The 17,299-nt window shown below is 37.7% G+C and overlaps 1 protein-coding gene across 1 annotated transcript in view; it reads left to right on the plus strand.

Moving 5' to 3' along the window:
- RPGR (retinitis pigmentosa GTPase regulator) overlaps positions 1-17,299 on the plus strand; it is a gene marked incomplete at its 5' end in the record, with an annotated part of 54,150 nt that overhangs the window by 25,627 nt on the left and 11,224 nt on the right. Inside the window, 9 exons of the mRNA XM_010133816.1 lie at positions 1,254-1,409; positions 1,938-2,062; positions 3,207-3,389; positions 4,017-4,179; positions 5,443-5,549; positions 7,377-7,442; positions 8,456-9,997; positions 10,046-10,492; positions 10,541-10,585. Of these exons, the coding sequence (XP_010132118.1) occupies positions 1,254-1,409; positions 1,938-2,062; positions 3,207-3,389; positions 4,017-4,179; positions 5,443-5,549; positions 7,377-7,442; positions 8,456-9,997; positions 10,046-10,492; positions 10,541-10,585 (2,834 nt within the window). The remainder of the gene's footprint in view (positions 1-1,253; positions 1,410-1,937; positions 2,063-3,206; positions 3,390-4,016; positions 4,180-5,442; positions 5,550-7,376; positions 7,443-8,455; positions 9,998-10,045; positions 10,493-10,540; positions 10,586-17,299) is intronic.

A 17,299-nucleotide genomic window follows, 5' to 3' on the forward strand; every position in this document is an offset into this window, starting at 1 on the left:
CCCTGACAGTAGTGAAGGTTTAGTTTGAAGGACTGGTAACATAATTTGTTTTTAATATTTCTCCAGTTTGTGTCTGCTCTGAGAATTTGGTTGCACAGTATAAACTACTTTTGTGGCACTGAAACTTCCTTGGCTATTCCAGGACACAAAAGAGTCCTCAAAAAGCAACGATTCTCTGTCAATGGTTGTTTCACGCGTTCTGCTGTGGACACCCATTCCTCTCCTGCTTTTGAAGGTGGTGAGATTTTTGGCCTGATGGCATCTGTGCAGCAGGAACAGGCAGGCTCTGCTCCATGTTCATAACAATGATGTAATGATATATTGCTCTCAAGCCTCAGTTCTTTGTGCCTGACACAGAATATTTTTTATCCCCCTCAATTTTTCCCAGGTTTTCGTAACAGTTTTTCAAGTTTTTAAAGCAGTAATTCTCGAGCTTTTTCTTTTTTGCGTGCATGCAGAAGAAAAAGGGGCAGGAAATAAAATTCTAGCAAAACTTCTCCTTTGCCCCCCGGAATTTGAATTTCTCTTTTCAAGCATGAGCTCACCAAGATTTCCAAACTTCACAGTCTTCCCCTGTTGTGGTGGATTTCCAGGGATGGACACTCCAAGAATATTCATTGCCTTGTAGAAGGTCTGAGGTTTTTTCCTGGCACAGACTGTCCATTGAAGGAACAAAATATAAATGTGTAAAGAAGGTTATTCTGTCACAAGACAACATACTTATAGTGTTCTCCGTATTTAATGCAGGGCTGATTTGGTAGCTGAACGGAATACTGAAATCCATTCTGTAGTGTTCCAATCTCTTCTTACACACAAATTAGAACTGCCTTGAAGAGGTCTAGTCCATTAAATTTAGGGTCATACAGTGTACGTGCAGGTAACTACAAGTTAAGATCAGAATATTGTACTTGATAATGCACGTATATGTAAACACTGCGGTATGTAAACTCCCATCAATTTTTTGTTAGCTGCTCAGTGGATTATTTTGCAGTTATGTTAGAAAATATATGGCATATTGAAGAATTCAAAATACCTTTCCGTATATATTTTAGTGCTTAATTTCATTTTTCATTGTTTTTTATTTTGTGTGTTTTGTTTTTAATTGATAAATGTAATCGATTAGTTGGTACATTTTTTGATTGATAAAACATAGCTTTTTTGATGCTGATGTCATTTGACTTCCATTTGGTAGAAAGCAGGTTATAATATATATATCTGCATATTTGATGTTAACTTTGCCTGTACATTTTCAGAGACAGATGTATATACTTTTGGACTTGGACAATATGGGCAGCTGGGACATGGTACTTTTATTTTTGAAACTTCAGTACCGAAGTCTGTGAAACATTTGAGAAGGCATAAAATACGTAACATTACATGTGGCGAAAATCATACTGCTGTAATCGCAGGTACGTAAGTGGAAACTTCTGAAATGCACTTCCAGCGACTCTCTATTACGCTGTAAAAGCTTTCTGTATAAAATAATCAGTAGGAGAAGACATGCAAACTTCCTAGTTCTAAAGGTTATGTGAGCGTGTGAGGAAGCCGGATTCGGTATCAGCAATTCCTGACTCACAGCCGTGCCAGGCACAGCTCTGTACCCAGCACCTCCTGGGGAATTACAGCTTCATAATCACGCCTTGCTCACAAGTCTTCTTGTTTAGAAGCCTTTGTTTTCCTGTACAGCTTCAATCTTCTTCTTTTGTTATTTGTGGATTTTTTACAGATTGTCTAGACTAACATCTCAGACAGTACTTTGCCTAAATATATTTTTTTTTGACCATACTCATCTGTTGAAAATCTAAAAATAATTGTTCAGTTTTTGTTCTTGTAAGACAAATATTCTTCACCTGCATGGCCTGTGACTTTATAATGGTTTCATCTTGATTTTGTATTGAATCTTTGTTGTTAATAACACCTTTTTCTTCCACATACAGAGAATGGCCTCATGTTTACTTTTGGAGATGGGCGACACGGCAAGTTAGGCCTTGGAGAAGAGAACTTCACAAATCAGTTTGATCCCACTCTGTGTTATAATTTCTTGAGCTTCACAGTCCTTTTGGTAAAACTTTTGTTCATGCTTCTCGACATCAAAATACTTACCTTTTTATGAAACACATTATTAATAGCAGTTGAAATCTCATTATAGAATTATTTCTTTCTATAACATCTAATTAGTAGACAACACAAATTAAAAGGAAAAGAAAATTATGTTTACTTACCTCACTGCTCAGTTTAGAATATATTTGGCTTGGACTAGATGTCTAGACGGCTTTTCAGGGTTTTCTTCAGTAGTTTTGTGCTGTTGTGTTTTGGTCTATGGAGCTGTGGTAGCCTATAAAATTAAATACTTGTTGTTCTTAAATTGTTGGCAGTAGGGGAAAGCTAATATCTGTTCTGAAAACACCAGTGCCATCTTTTTAATTTTAGTGATTATTTGTACAGTGGAATATGTTTAAACCTTGAGAAAATTTGAGGAGTTGCTTTTTTGATTCTAAAAGGGGTGAGAAAGCAGAAATACTCTTTTGTTTTAAGAGTATTGTTTTCATTTATTTCTTGAGGTGTTTTAAGAAATAAACGTCACAGAATTGCCAGCATCAGAAATGCAAACATGAGTCAGGATTGAGCAAAATTTGGGTCAAATTGTTGAGCATTCTGTTGAGCACTTCTGTTTGTTTACTGAACTTTTGAGTTTAAGGGAGTTTTATCAGAAGGCTTTTAACATTTTTAAAAACTGCGACCTCTGATCCTTATGTAATAATGCTTTGTCTATCGGAGGGTGTAGGACTTGCTTTACATTTTGTTGATTTTGTGATAAAATACCTAGGTTTGCATCAGTGAAGGTATCAGTATTGCCCACAGTTGACTTCCATCTAAATAATTAGCTCAAATCCCTTGAAAATCAGTGGAAATATCTTTGCTGCCTTTTGTATAAGTAATTTGATAGACCCATCTTGCGTTCTGTTCAGTACAAACATACTGTATTTAAGTAAGAAGTGAACATAGGTCACTAGTCATTAATAAATGTAATTAAGTATTTTTATCTTGCTAATGTCATTAGGAGCTAAACTTGAAGGAATTTAGTACCTCTTACTTTTATTATGTTTTTCTTATAATCTAAGCCCCTAGAGATAATTGTAAGAAAATGAGATCCTTGTATGGATACTTGCAAATGAAATAATCAGACTTTTTTTTTGGTGCTGTAGGTTGCTTGTGGTGGTTGTCATATGCTAGTTTTTGCTTCTCCAAGACCTCAAGGATCTGAAGAAGTACTCTTGGGAGATCTATATGAGAGCCATGCGACTGCTACTATATCTAAAGTGAGTGGAGACTCACTACTAACAAACACCTTACAACTAACATCAGCACGAATGCGACGTCGAGAGAGGGTAAATTCAGAGCTCTTTAGAGTTGCCGTACTTCTTTCAGGGAAAAAAAATCACTTTTAAAGCTAAAATCACAAATATACCCAGCAGATAAATGTATGCCCTTAAAATACGTGTTTAATTTTAGTTTATAAAAGGACGAATTAATATCTACACTGGTCCCAAAATTGATGCAGGTAAAAGATATGTATTGGTCAGATTTCACTTGGTTTTTTGGTGTGAAAAAGACTCAAACTGGTTTTTATTTTTAATTCTAAAATGTAAAGCCTGTTCCTTTGCATTTTTAAAGCAATCTTAGAAATATTTTGAAAAAAGAAGAGCCTGACTCTTTTTGTTGTTCCGTCTGAGTCCTCAAATATATTAAACAAGTTCATAGTTTATATATAGTCTGTATTTCAAGACTGATTGAGAAGACTGAGTAGAAATGATCTAAAATATTCCACTATATACATCTCCTTTTTTAGGACTATAAATAATTAAAATATTAAAGAAACTTTGTTTATGCTTTGTATACAAAGTTACAATGTTTTATCATCAACTAAAAGAAAATACCACTGTTAAGTATGAGAGTTTGCTTACAATTTATTCTTCTACTCTTATTCTCGATATAATTTTTTTCATCTTCTAAAGGAAAAGTCACCAGAACAGTTTGTTCGAATGGCACAAACTCTGCCTCCGCTGGGAGAAAGCCTCTTAAAATCTCTGCCTGTGACTAGCAAGACTAGCCCACACTGGTTTTCCACAACAAGTCTTCCTAAAGCTGAAGCCATGAAGGACAGACACCATAAAAAAGGTGAAGCGTCCCCACATCTTGCTTCTGTTTTCTGATAATTATGTAGTTTGGCTTTCGTAATTCCTAAACAAATGCTCAGTTTGAACTTGAAAGAAGGTTTGAGATCAGTCTTACCTCAAGAGGGTCTGGCAGCATACGGATGTGAAAGTTGAGAAATGCATACAAGAAATTCCCTCACACTGTTCGTGTTTGGAAAACTTGCTTAAAGATTAAGAGGAAGGTTGAGTGAAAGAAAAACAACTGCTAAATTGTACCTGTGATTCCTCAAAGCTGTAGAAATAGGACTTCACAAAAATGCTATAGGGTTAGTAACCTCTTTCTCCATTTTCACAAAAAAGAAAAAGAATTACAGAAAAAAAATATTAGGAGCAATCTTAAAAACACAGGAAGGCATACAAGAGACCTCGGATAAGAAAAGAGGTCAGCTAATCCTTACAAGATCTTTCTTCTTCACTTGGAAATGTGAAAGTACTCTTCACTCTCTGTTGTCTAAGATGATAAGGATCTTCGATATTCTAGCTAATGCGAAAGGCTGGGTACAATGGTACTGCTTCAGCCCTGGAATTTTGGACAGGTTCGCTTGAGCAGTTCTGGACTCGATCTGCGTTTCTGGGCATGTGTGGTGTTCTGGGAAGAGCAATGGTGAAGAGTGCAAAAGGCAGTGCTTCTGTCTGCAAGTTAGCTCAGATTTGTTGGATGGTCAGATTTGAAAGTAATTAATTCAGTTAGAATTAAGATGATTTTTGGTAAAGCTACCAGCATGTTCATTAGGATTTCTGGTTCCAGGAAAGCAATGTGGTGAAATTTCAATTGCCTTTGGAGTTTTCTAAAGCCTAAAACCTCAGGTTTTGTGCCAAATAAAACTGGTGATATACCTGATGCACTTGAGGCGAACCTGAAAATGGCGTTGGTGCATTCTTATGATGCTGCCCTGAAGTTAAACTCACTGTCTCTCCATCCAATACACAGCTAATGTGCAGCGTAGATAATATGACTGCAGCTAATTTCGTCTAATTGGTACACTATTATTAAAGACATGTAAAAATGGTCGGACACCTCCAGTGCACTGAGGCCAGGTTGCTGAGCTACCTCTAATGTTAATACTGATGAAAAGGAGATGGAAGTGTTTCTGCTGTTTCTTAGGCTGGGGGACTGAGGAATCTCAGGACGGCAGTCTTAGGACCACAAGAGTGGAGTGTTCTGTTTGCTATATATCGCTTGTTCCTATGATATTTGTTTAATTCCCCCTATTTTACCTTGAAGAAAAGAATCATCAAAAAGATAAACCTGGTGAAGGCTCTGCAGAAGAAGATTCAGATAATGAAAATAATGACAGAAACCTTGGAGATACAACTGACATCCTAAATATGGTAATATATTCCACTAATAAATCTGTGGTTCAATCATTTTTATGCAGAGGAAGGACAAAGCAGCTAAATCATGTTTCGAGTTCTAGTACAGAACTCCTGGCTAGCCCACAACATCTTGCGTGGCACTAAGAAGTACTGACATACTTTTAAAATGAGCACACATGTCATAAAATCATTGTCTAATGCTGAAGCGTGGTTTCATTTTGCAAGTGATGTTGTAAGACAAGATTGAAGTAGTCCAAGAAGTGCAGCCCCTCCTCACGCTTTAGCTCTGGGACAGTATCAGAAAGAAAAGGAGTAGCACATGGTGATCTCTTTCTTTGACCTTCCTCTTCTTCATGATTTCCAAGGAGAGAATTTCAGGAAACGGAGCAGAGAGCTGTCTTTTCCTGTTCTGAGAAGAGCTTTTTTAGTACAGGTGGATCATATTAAAGGGAGACCAAAATGCAAACATTTTGATTATTTGGTGATCCCCAAGCATATTTCTGTGTAATTCTTTTATTTAAAAAATATGTTCACCTTATCACTTGTACACCTTTCCAAAACAATTTGTTCTCTCGGTTGATAAGACATGTCCTGTCCTTAACACAGTGCACTGGAAAGAGTGTTGGTTTTTGTCTTTCTTCTAACTTCAATGGAATGGAAACAAATGAGCAACTGACTGTGGGCTCGGGTCAGAGTATGTTATCAGCTATGCTGGAGGAATTGCATGTTTTGTAGGAACTGTCTGTTGTTTGTACTTAACAGTACTTAGTAATTTAATAATTTGTTTGTGCATACCATTTATTTAACCATTAGGAAACTTTATTTTCATTTACAAGAAAAAATGTTTTCATTTTTTCATCATGTTTTTAGATATGATGCACAACGAGGCCTTCATTCATTTACTGGGGCATTATTTCTAACACATTGCACACTTTATGTGCTAGACTTCCTTCTTTTTCGTTTTGTACCTGTCGTTGTTGATCAATTTTAAAGCGTTGATCAGAATGAAACAGTAAATTTGAAAGTAGTTAGGCCAACTTGTCAAAATACAGAGAAATATGATTGCTTTTCTTGAATCTGAATTAAAACAATCTGTTACAGTATAGTTGTTCCAGCTTTTCAAAACTGTGAAAACACACATCTTATTGACAAGTGTGGCAAGAGGAGGAAAAACCTTTAACATCATATTGATGATACAAACTCTTGGGAATCAGAAACCAGAACTTTCCATGCTCACTGTGTTGAGAAAGACGATGGCGTTTAAACCATAAGCAGTAACGAACAGCAGCAGAGAACATTATCTTGTCATTTGGAGCATATGGGAAGGGATGACCAAAAATCTCACTGTACTTGCCCACCTAGTAGTAGTCTACATTGCCTTGCCTTTTTTTGTTTTGCGTAGAACAGATAAAGGCGTCAGATTCCAGTGAAAAGTTCTGCTATGTAATGTTTCTTTGAACATGTGCTTTCAAGGCTCTGGTATCAAACTAGATGTTAAGCTGGATGTTGTAATACGGGACTAAGGTGCTATATTTGCAGCCACAACTTCACAGTGAGTGGAAGGTGGATCTTGTGGATGCTTGTGGCCTGTAAGAGAGGGCATGTAGTTTTCAGTCTCTAAAGAGAGTTTAGATGTTGACATCTAAGCTCATTACCACTCTCCCTCTTTGTAAGAGTTGGAGTGAAATAGGTGAGTTGAGTGATCATACGGATTTGTCTCAACCTGAGTGTGCAATAATATTAAAACATTCAGTAGGAGCTCTGTTTAGTAGAACTGGGCTTTGATGCTGCTTTGCCTATTGATTATATTTCCTTTTTAAATTGAGATCTTATTTTTTGCAGACCCATGCAATGAAATTGAATCCCAGTGACCAGTCCTTAAAATTATCACCACTCCAAAAACAAAAGGTACTGTATCTATCTATAGAGATATGTATACTTACACCGATGTTTAAAAGATCTATAATTCTTCTATTATCCCTTTATTGTTTTGAGTTGAGTTTTAAAGAAGCTAGGCAAATTTTGTAGACCTGTGCTAGCTAATTTTCTGAATACCGATGAGGTAGAATTTTAAGAAGCTGACTGAAGTCAGAGAGAATTTGTACGGGCACGTAGAACTCCTTATAGTTTTAGATGAGAGTATGTAGCACTTCACCAGTTTAAGGAGCAACAGACTGTCATATGCACTTTGAGTTAAGCTGATAATAGACATTTCTACTGGTTTGTCGATACTAAAAGATTTTAATTGACTTTTGGGACACAGTGTAAGTAAAGATTTTCTTTACAGGTATTTACCATGGAGAATATTTAATGGAGCAATAATACTGCTTTTAATTATGGAATTAAAACACTTTTGTATTATCTATTTCACTCCTAAAGTGATCACAATATTTTGGCCTTTTGGTATATTTTGTGATAATTCTATTTTATATTTTAAAAATTATTCTGCAGAATTTGTTAAGTATAAAATTTAAAGCAGAAAGACAACAGATTTTCAAACTTATTAGAAAGAGCATAACAGTGAGTGCATCAGAAGATTGCCCAAGGGGAAGGGTGGAGGAAGGTGTATGAGGAAACTGTAGCTCTTTCCTTCCGTTCCCGTAGCCTCGCACATTGCATGTGCTCTGGCTTATGGGACAAGGTACTGGCTGCACAGTACTAACTGCTTCCACTTTGAGTACCTGGGTAGGGAAGAAGGTATGGGAGTACAGTTACCATCAGTGTGACGTTACATCCTTCTGATGTGCGCTTGTAAATTCATTTCATGTGAAATACTCAACCTTTTATGCTATCTTTTAGTCCTCTCACGCAAATTGTTTCTTTTCTTGTTCAAATGTTTTTGTAACCTTTTTCTTTTGCTGTCATTTGTCCTTAATGCTTTCCTTCTTTCTTTTTAATTTTCTGCTTCTCATGTGGAATAGAAGAACAATAAAAATGTGAAACTGAAAAGAGATGGTAAGGGTGGGCTGAAAAACAAGGATTCTGATTTCTTGAAGGAGGGCTCAAAATTAAACTCTGGCTCTTTACAAAAGGAGTCTTCACTTTCAGAGTCACTGGGACAGCCAGATTTAGAAAACAGTAGTGCCTTTGTAGGGAAGCCTGTGGCCAAAAAAAAGACAATGAAGGGTAAATCTGAGCATACACAAAGTGTGAGCACTTTGAAAAGTGATGTTCAACAAATTACCAGGGACAAATGCAGGTTAGTGAAAAGGGAAAAAGAATATGCAGAAAATCCTGAATTCGTCAAAGAGGATGTCACTTATAATCTTCCCACTGAAAAAGAAATTCTGACCGGAAGAACAAATTATTCTAGTAAAAAGTCAAAAGCTGTTAAATCTAAGCAATCCCTTAAAATAGAAGTACTTCCTTCAGCATCCAGCAATCAGCCCCAGACTGATTCATTAATTGTACAAAAATACAATCCTGTTAAAAAGCAAGGAAGTCAAGAAGCAATAGAAAGTCAAGACAAAATAAAGGACATTGTTGAAAAATCTGATAAATGTGAAAGAATATGCGTCAAAGGAGACGCAAGTGAAGAGCAGAGAGGGTTTAAAAAAAAGGATTATTTTTTGAAGCAAATAGCTGTAACTATGTCGTCATCTTCAACTGAGGAAAGCAGTAATGACCTTGCAAAATACACACTTAAGAGCAGGGAAAAAGAAGAGGTCTACTTGGAAGGCAGAGAGGTCCAGAAGGCAATCAAAACAGTAGAAAAAGTGGAAGATCTGGACTTAGAAAAAGAAGACAGTGAGACTGAGGAGATGGAAGCCACAAACAATGAGAAAAAATATGTAGAAAAGACTGATACACAAAGCCTGCGTGAGGAAGAAACAAACTCTGAAGTTAAACCTGATGAAGATAGGCATTTAGAAATTAAGAGTGAGGCAGAATCTAATCAAGAGCAGGAGAGTGAAAGCAGTGAAAAGGGTGAAAGTGAAAAAGAACAACTGCATGAAACAATTGACAGTGAAGGTGAACTAGGGGAGGAAAAAGAAGAGAGTGAGGTTGAAAAAGATGGAGATGAAGTTTCAGCAGAAAGAGATGAAGAGGAAAAAGATAATGAAGAAGGTGAAAGAGAGGAATCACAGGATGAAGGAGACAGTGAGAAAGCGGGTGCAGAGGAGATTGAAGAGATTAATCAGGAAGATGGCAAAGAGCAAGGAGATGAGGAAGGCAGGCTGATAGAGGAAGAAGAAATGCTGAGTGAGGGAGAAAAGCAGGATATTGAGGAGGACGATAAAGAGGAAGACACTGAAAAAGAAAGGCAGGAACCGGTTGAAAGTGAGGGAAGAGATGAGAGTGAGGAAGGACAAGAAGATGGAGAGGGAGAGGAAGAAAAAGAGGTAGAAGCAGAAGAGGAAGGAGAAGACGAAGAGGAAAATGAAGAAGAAAACGAAGAAAGAGAGGCTGAAAAAGACAAAGAGGAGGAGCTAGAAGAATCATTGGCAGAGAAGGAAAAAGAAGTATCTGAAGAAGACCAGGAAAAGGAAAATGCAAATAGGAAGACTAAGGAGGTGGGGGAGGATGGAAAGGGAGAAGAGGAGGAAGATGAAATGGAAGAGGAGAGAGAAGAGGAGGAGGAAGAAGAGGAAGGAGCAGAGACAGAAGCAGAAGGGGAGGAGGGGGAAGAAGGTGAAAACAAGGAAGAAGAGTGGGAAAATGAAGAAGAGGAAGCGGAAGGGGAAGAAGATGAAGAGGAAGTAGAGGTAGAAGAAGAAGGAGAAGGTGAGGGAGAAGAGGGTGTGAAAGAAGAAGAGGGAGAAACAGAAGAAGAGGAAGAGGAGGAAGAGGGAGAAGAAGAAGAGGAAGAGGAGGAAGAGGAAGAGGAGGAAGAGGGAAAGGAGGAAGAGTCAGGGGTGGAAGAAGAGGGAGAGGAGGAAGAAGAGGAAGAGGAGAAAGGGGGAGAAGAAGAAGAGTCAGGGGAGGAAGAAGGTGAAGAGGAAGAGGAAGAAAAAGAAGAGGGACATGGGGAAGAAGGAGAAGAGGAAGAAGGTTATGTTGGAGAGGAGGAAGAAGAGGATGAGGGAGAAGAGGAAGAAGGAGAGGAAGAGGAAAAAGCAAAAGATAAAAGAAAAAGTTATAGTAATAAGCTTCCACAAAAGAAAAGTAAACCCAGGAAGCCAGAGCAGACAGAAAGTATTGCTTTACCCAACAGCTCCAAACAAAAAATGAAGCCCAAACAGCGTGTAGCAAATGGTTTACATAGTTCAGAACAATTTTGGAACAACGTGCTACCTCATTATTTAACACTAAAGTAGGGTAGACTTCTGGAGATGCATTCTAAGCCTACTCAGGAAACTTTGGGCCTCTGGAATATTGATTTTTATTACTTAATCTTTTTTTAATGTAATCAAAATATATAATTATGCATATAGTTACTTTAAGTGCCAATTTCTTGAGAAAATCTGAAGAAAATGTTTAGATTGGGAAGGTTTTATGAGAGAAATTGTAAATTGTTGATACAGACGTTTACGCAATCATCTTTATCACGTATGACAGATTTTAAAAATTGCTGAGAAGGCAAAATGTGTTTGCTTCTTAATTAGATTACAGTGTCATGCTGACAACATGAATTACACATTGTAACAGTGGAATGTTCTCTGCCTTTGGATCCGATTTCTCAAGGTAATATATCAATTTTAGTTGCAGGATAGCTTACTCGTTAATGTGCCTTACGTGAAAGGAGTGTCAGTAAATTATCATCGGCGCGTATTTGTAACTTTTGGTATCACTCCATATTCATTTCCCTACCCCCACCCCCACTTTTCTTCTGTTCATATGTTAGTAAAATGTTTGAGTACTCAGCGAAATTAAAGAAGGGAGAAGTTGCCAAATTTACACATGTTGGTAGAGGGGTAAGTGGAAATGGGTAGATGGTGGCCTGGGAATTTAGAGGCCTTAAGGGTGACTTTTTATTTTGGTGTCAGCACACAATTATGTGCAAAAAGACAAACACAAGTCTCAGAACCTAGCAGAGATTACGTTAGAGTCAGCATGCATCTGCTTAGGATAATTTCTGACTATCACAACTGGTGATTAGATATAGTAAAGAATTTTAAAATCTTGAAGACACCTGTTAAACATTATTTACTTGTTCATACTGTGCAATACACAAAAGATCCCACACCTGCCTACAGAAGACGACATTACATTAGTCACCTAACTCGCAGGTTCTCAACGAGGGGAATATATTCTGCTGCAGTGTGAAGCGTGTATGTTTTCAGGATCAGAACCTAAGACTCTCCTCACTGGAGGAGATTCGTGTTTTTTCCCTCCTAAAAATCTCGTCTGTGATCTCCAAAAAGAGAACAATGTAATAAACCAAGAAGCCAAGTGGAATAGAGGAGAAAGTGGCATGAAAGTCTGAATTCTTTTTGGAATATACAAATACTTCTGGATAGTCGATACTTCTGGAGTTTCCTTAAAATACACAATCACGTCTTGCAAATGATTTTTGTCAGATACTGCATTACTGATTCAACTCTTACTGGTCAAACTGACAAAAGAAAGGATAGGGTCTCGCCATACAGCATTATTACTTAAATACTACGCTAGCGAGTGATCTGAGAAACTTTTGTAAACAGATTTCAGTATTGACATTCTCTAGGAAAATAGTTATTTAAGTCCTATTTAAATTGAGGACGGGAGAAGAAAGGAACCAAAATGAGTAAATGTCATTCAATAAAAATGTTAATGAAATCAATACATGTTGAGATGATGAAACATTTTTAATGTTGCTTTGTAAGATACTGACATTAAACTATCTTTGACACAATGTCTCCAAAATTTATTTCCTAAAAAGGCTGTTGTAGATTAATAGTTTGTGAGTAGATTCTAGTCCGTTTTGATCCTTCCTGCCTCAGTCGTTCCTCCATATGCGGCAGTCGAAGGTACGTGCTGTGCCTGCCTATAACAAAAAGTGAGTCCAGTGACTATTTTGTCCCCACAAAATTCGTTTCAAGCTTTGGGGTTTCCTGGAAAACAATGTCTTGACATCAGCATGTGTAAGTCTTTGGAAAAGGGTAGGTATCCTCGTGTTCTGATAGAATGGAATATTTTAGCAGTTAAACACACTTCCCAAGAAAATAGCTCGCTCTAACAACAGAATCTTCAATTATTTTGCAGAGCTGCTGGGTTATCACTGAACTTCTGCGAAAGTGTTTGCTTTTGAAACTAAGTGGAGATAAACTGTGTTATTTTATCTTTATTAGGAAAGATTAGGATATTACTGTGATTAAATTCAGAGTATATTGAAAAGTATGTTTATAGGCCTAAAACTGTGTTTCTTGGATATGACATATACTCATTTGTGATTCTAAAATTCAACTTTGGGAGAAAAATATGCTGTGAAAAACAAGAATCTGTTATTTTTCATGAAAAGTATTAGCGCGGGGTTGGTGGGCAGTGAGAGCACTTTGAAGGAAGTGATTTACGATTGTACATAGGAATGGCTTTTCATTTAGTGTTTGCCTGTAGCTTTTAACCTAAATTCTTAGGCAAGTGGGGACTGTTGGTTCCTCTCTTGAGATGCACTGGGAGCATAAAGCTTCCCAGGAAGCCAAGCTGTGGGCATCTCCTCTTTGCTTTGTCTGGATGAAAGTTTATTGAACTGAGAACTGGTTTTATATTGTTTTGAGGATCATTCCTGTGGTAGGGGAAATGCAGAACACTACTTTAGCACTTCTGAGTGTTTTCCACAGAATCGTTACATAAACTGTACACTGGGCCAACGTTTCTGGGCTTTCGGGGGACTTTGGGACTCCTCTGTAATGAGTGGTATTTTATTTAGTTTGAATCATACTGGTTTATAAAGTTTGGTACTCATGGTTTTGTGGAAATTCAGTATGTCCTCGGTATTTATTATGGGATACAAAAAGATTGATGTGCAGTACTCAAGCAACATGGCAGAAGTACTCCCATACTAGTTTTTAGTACTCATTATAAGCAGAATCAAATTCAGAAGTAACAGAAATAAAAAGGCAAAAAAGAAAAGGGGGGGGGGAAGTAAATGTGCTGGGCAAATTCTCAAATTGTTTCTAAATGTGGAGTTCGACAGATGACAGTGGTTAATATTGTGGCATTCTATGAGCAACTGAGCAAATATTTTGCTTGCACAAATGGCAAAGCTATAGTTCTGTCCGCAGAGAAGTTCTGAGCGTGTTCGTGATCTGAAGTGACTCACTGACTTGAAAATGTTTTTATACGCTTTTTCATAATGGAGAGAGAAGAGGTTAGCTTTTGCATATTGAAAGGATTTTGGAGAGATAGCTTTGGCATCAGAGAATTGCGTGGCTGAGAGTTACAGAGGCTTTATTTTTCCATTGCCAAAAGAAAAAGCAAGTACACTTAATCGCTGTCCTTTTTCAGGATTTGTGATAGTGGCCATGCTTCTTTGCTTGGCAACCGCATGCTCTAATAATTTAAACAAATATTTAGTTATGAAAATATTTATTATCGGACCCCAAAATTCAAGTTTAAAGATAATTACTATTCTGGCTGTCACGAATGTCCCAGCATCGAAAAATGAGACATGACTCTCTTTCTGTCTGAGGTGGGTCGCAGGGCAGTCTGCTTAATTAGTTTCTAACAACTTTACTTACAGCTATGCGTTCACTATTTTATTCCGTTTTTCTCGGAGTGACACAGTGCTGTTGGAGGATGCAATTGAGGTATAACAAGTACTATTGTGGTAATTAGTCATCACATATTCAGGGTAATCAGTGTGTCACTATGTGGGTATCTACTACTTGAAAAACAATTTCTTCATCATATTTACAAGACGGCATAACTATCTTAAAAATCAATTCTTGCTTGACTTGTAGCGATGGAAACTCATGCCTGACATAAAAATGATTTTTAATTGTTTCATTGTCTGCACAGGGTGCCTGAAATTATGATTTCAGCATTGCATTAGTATTCTAGGATACTTAGATGACAGAAGCATTAAGAGAGCATTATAAGTATCAGGTGATCCACATCAAGTGCTGCTGACATAGAATTGTACAATTAGGAAACCAGTATGAACTCGCGGAAGTCTAGGTGATAACTTTTAGACAAGTTGTGATGACAGGCTAAGCCTTTTACTGAAAATTCTTTAAGTGTATTCAGCTGAGCTCTTCTGTTAGTCTCCATGACAATTCATAAGGAAAGCCTGGTTGGCTTGTGGAGTGCCTTACTGCTTGTCATTGGAAGAAGAAGCTGTTAAATCTCTCGTTTGAGTACTCTTGTTTGAGTACTAACGTCTTTGATTTTTGTCAGTCATCAAACTAGACAGCTCTTTCTTTAGTAATCATTGAAGTGAAAGATACTTCTCTAAGGCTTGGAGTATCTCAGCCAGTAACTTTTCTATATTAATAGCTACAAAATGAAAGCCAGATTCAAATTCCCGATGACAAATGGCTAGCACTATGTGGATTCGAAGATACTAAGCTTTCACTGTAGCTGCAAAGAAACTACAAGGTATACATCTCGGCTTTACTAAGAGTTTTGTCCGGCAGTATTTCCAGTTGCTTCACATCAGATAACAACATTGTGACAAGATCAATATCAACAAAATGTTATATGCCTACCCATCCATATATCTCCAACCCACAAAGGGTACACCGAGCTATTTTATTTTCCTCTCATCTGCATATAAAATCTTGGTTAATAGTGTTGCTTTAAGGGCTGTTTTAGTAAAATGTTGACACAGTGCATTTTCCTAGCATGGACAATTCAGGAGTGACATTGATGCACACTAGTATCTTGGAGAGCAAAATGATAGAAAAAGAAGGATGTTCTGTAGAAGTGTGTTTTGTAGTTGTCTTTACCAGTGCTCTACAGAGGAGCATTGTTCAGTCCCGTGTGACATTGTTACGCCCGTTGACCAACCTCCTTATACCTGATATCCATCTACTAAAAGTCTTCTACTTCGCAGTGAACTCGTACTAGGTATGTATTCCATTCAGTTGTTGTAGAGGTGCGTGAGAGAGCCACGGCATGCTTTTGGGCATCTAAAAGTCATGGGCTGAAATCTGTTCTTTAAATGATTTAAACTCTGCTAAGCAATTGCTGGTTTAGGACTGCTTGGCAGAACACCACCAAGGAAGAAGCACGTAGCTAACTATCTCATTCTCAGCTACCTTTAACTCTGTGGCGTGTTAACAGTTTCCAGGGCAACTACAAACAGAAATACCTTTTCTGTAAATCAGAGCTTTCCAGAAGTCTCCATTTCCAAGTGGTACACATAGTAATTACAGATCCCTCTTCATCACTGGGTTTTCACCATTTTTTTTAAACATCAGCAAGTAAATTTATCTCACCAGTATTTTTGAGATTTTCTTCCCTAAAAACATGGAATGGTGGTGGCAAACATAAAATACTTTGATTTCTTGAGGAAGCTTGGAAAGCTACTGTAAGCCTTCCCTCCTGAAATGCTGATTGTGAACGGCCTGTCAGCCAGAGCTCAGTTTCCACAAAATATGCAGGAGGGGTCCGCAATGAAGTAGTGATGTCAGTAGAGAATCCCAGTGTGCAGCTGTCATTTGAGCAAGGTCTGCCTTGAGACGTGTCCAGTCTTCAGTGAGACTGTCTTTCAGCCGGAGCATGTAACCAGGTGAGACCACGGTATAGAACAGAAAGAAATTTTTTCCTCTCTCTCCTGTTGGCATAGAACCCCATTTTAACAGAGAATTTAGAAAAGCGATGTCTTTGTTAGTCTGCCCAAGGCAAAGCCAGCTGCAGCCATTTCCAGCAGAAGGCGGTTATACCCGCTGAGGCAATGGTTCTGCCAAAACCGTAAGTGAGGAAGGTCACTTGTCCCCCAAAGCTTGGATACAGCAAATTTCTGCTTAAGAATGTCTAGTTATGACAGTCTAGGTTTGCAGGAAAACCAGTGTAAATGCATGCAAAAAATTAAACGAGTAACACGTTACACAAAATCTGTATAGTCTGTTCAGTCTGCAAGGTCACCGTTTCAGGACTGAGGTTCCGCTGTACTGATATATTATACTAGAGCTACAAAATGTTTAAGGTTGTGTCATAGTACTGACCGCATTTTTGTCCTTGAAGCAACGGGAACCTCAGGCTTAAATGAAGACTGTTTCAAATATTTTACTTGTATGTTCTTTATTACTTCTGACTTTGTGTCTGACCTTGGCCAAGTCAGCTTCTTCAGTGTCTCGACTTCAGAGGTGAAACCATTGAAGTTATTCTTACAGCATTATCTTTCTATGAATAGAAAATTCAAAGTGGAATAAGAAAATGAACCTCCTAAAGTATGATGAAAGAATAATGCAGAGATTATACATATATATATGTAATATATACATATAAGTGTAATACATATATGCATAGATATATTTGCTTTACTTAATAGCCACAAATTCTTCAGAGATTATTTTAACGGCCAGATGAGTCATCATTCAAAGTAAAAAGAGTATCTGTCATATGATATTCTCATCTCCTTCACTACCATTGTTAAAATCTCTCCAAAACACACCTATAAATGGGCAAGAGGAAGTGACAGTAATAAAACTGTGCTATCATCAGAGCTATTATTCAAGACAGTTGAACAGATAAGTTGACAGCCAGAGACACCTGTTGGAAGCTGCAAATACAGTAAATAGAAAGGCAGTCTGTCTGGGAAGCTCTTCATTTTGTGTCTTTCTTGGGGTGAAATGAGTGCCTCAGCTCCACTGATTTTTTTTTTTTTTTTTTTTTTTTGGTGAGGGGCCCATTTCACAACTGCACAGATACCAGACCCTGGGGAGAAGCCCCACTCATCC

Source organism: Buceros rhinoceros, unplaced genomic scaffold (genome assembly GCF_000710305.1).
Source record: "Buceros rhinoceros silvestris isolate BGI_N320 unplaced genomic scaffold, ASM71030v1 scaffold21173, whole genome shotgun sequence".
Lineage (NCBI taxonomy): Eukaryota > Metazoa > Chordata > Aves > Bucerotiformes > Bucerotidae > Buceros > Buceros rhinoceros.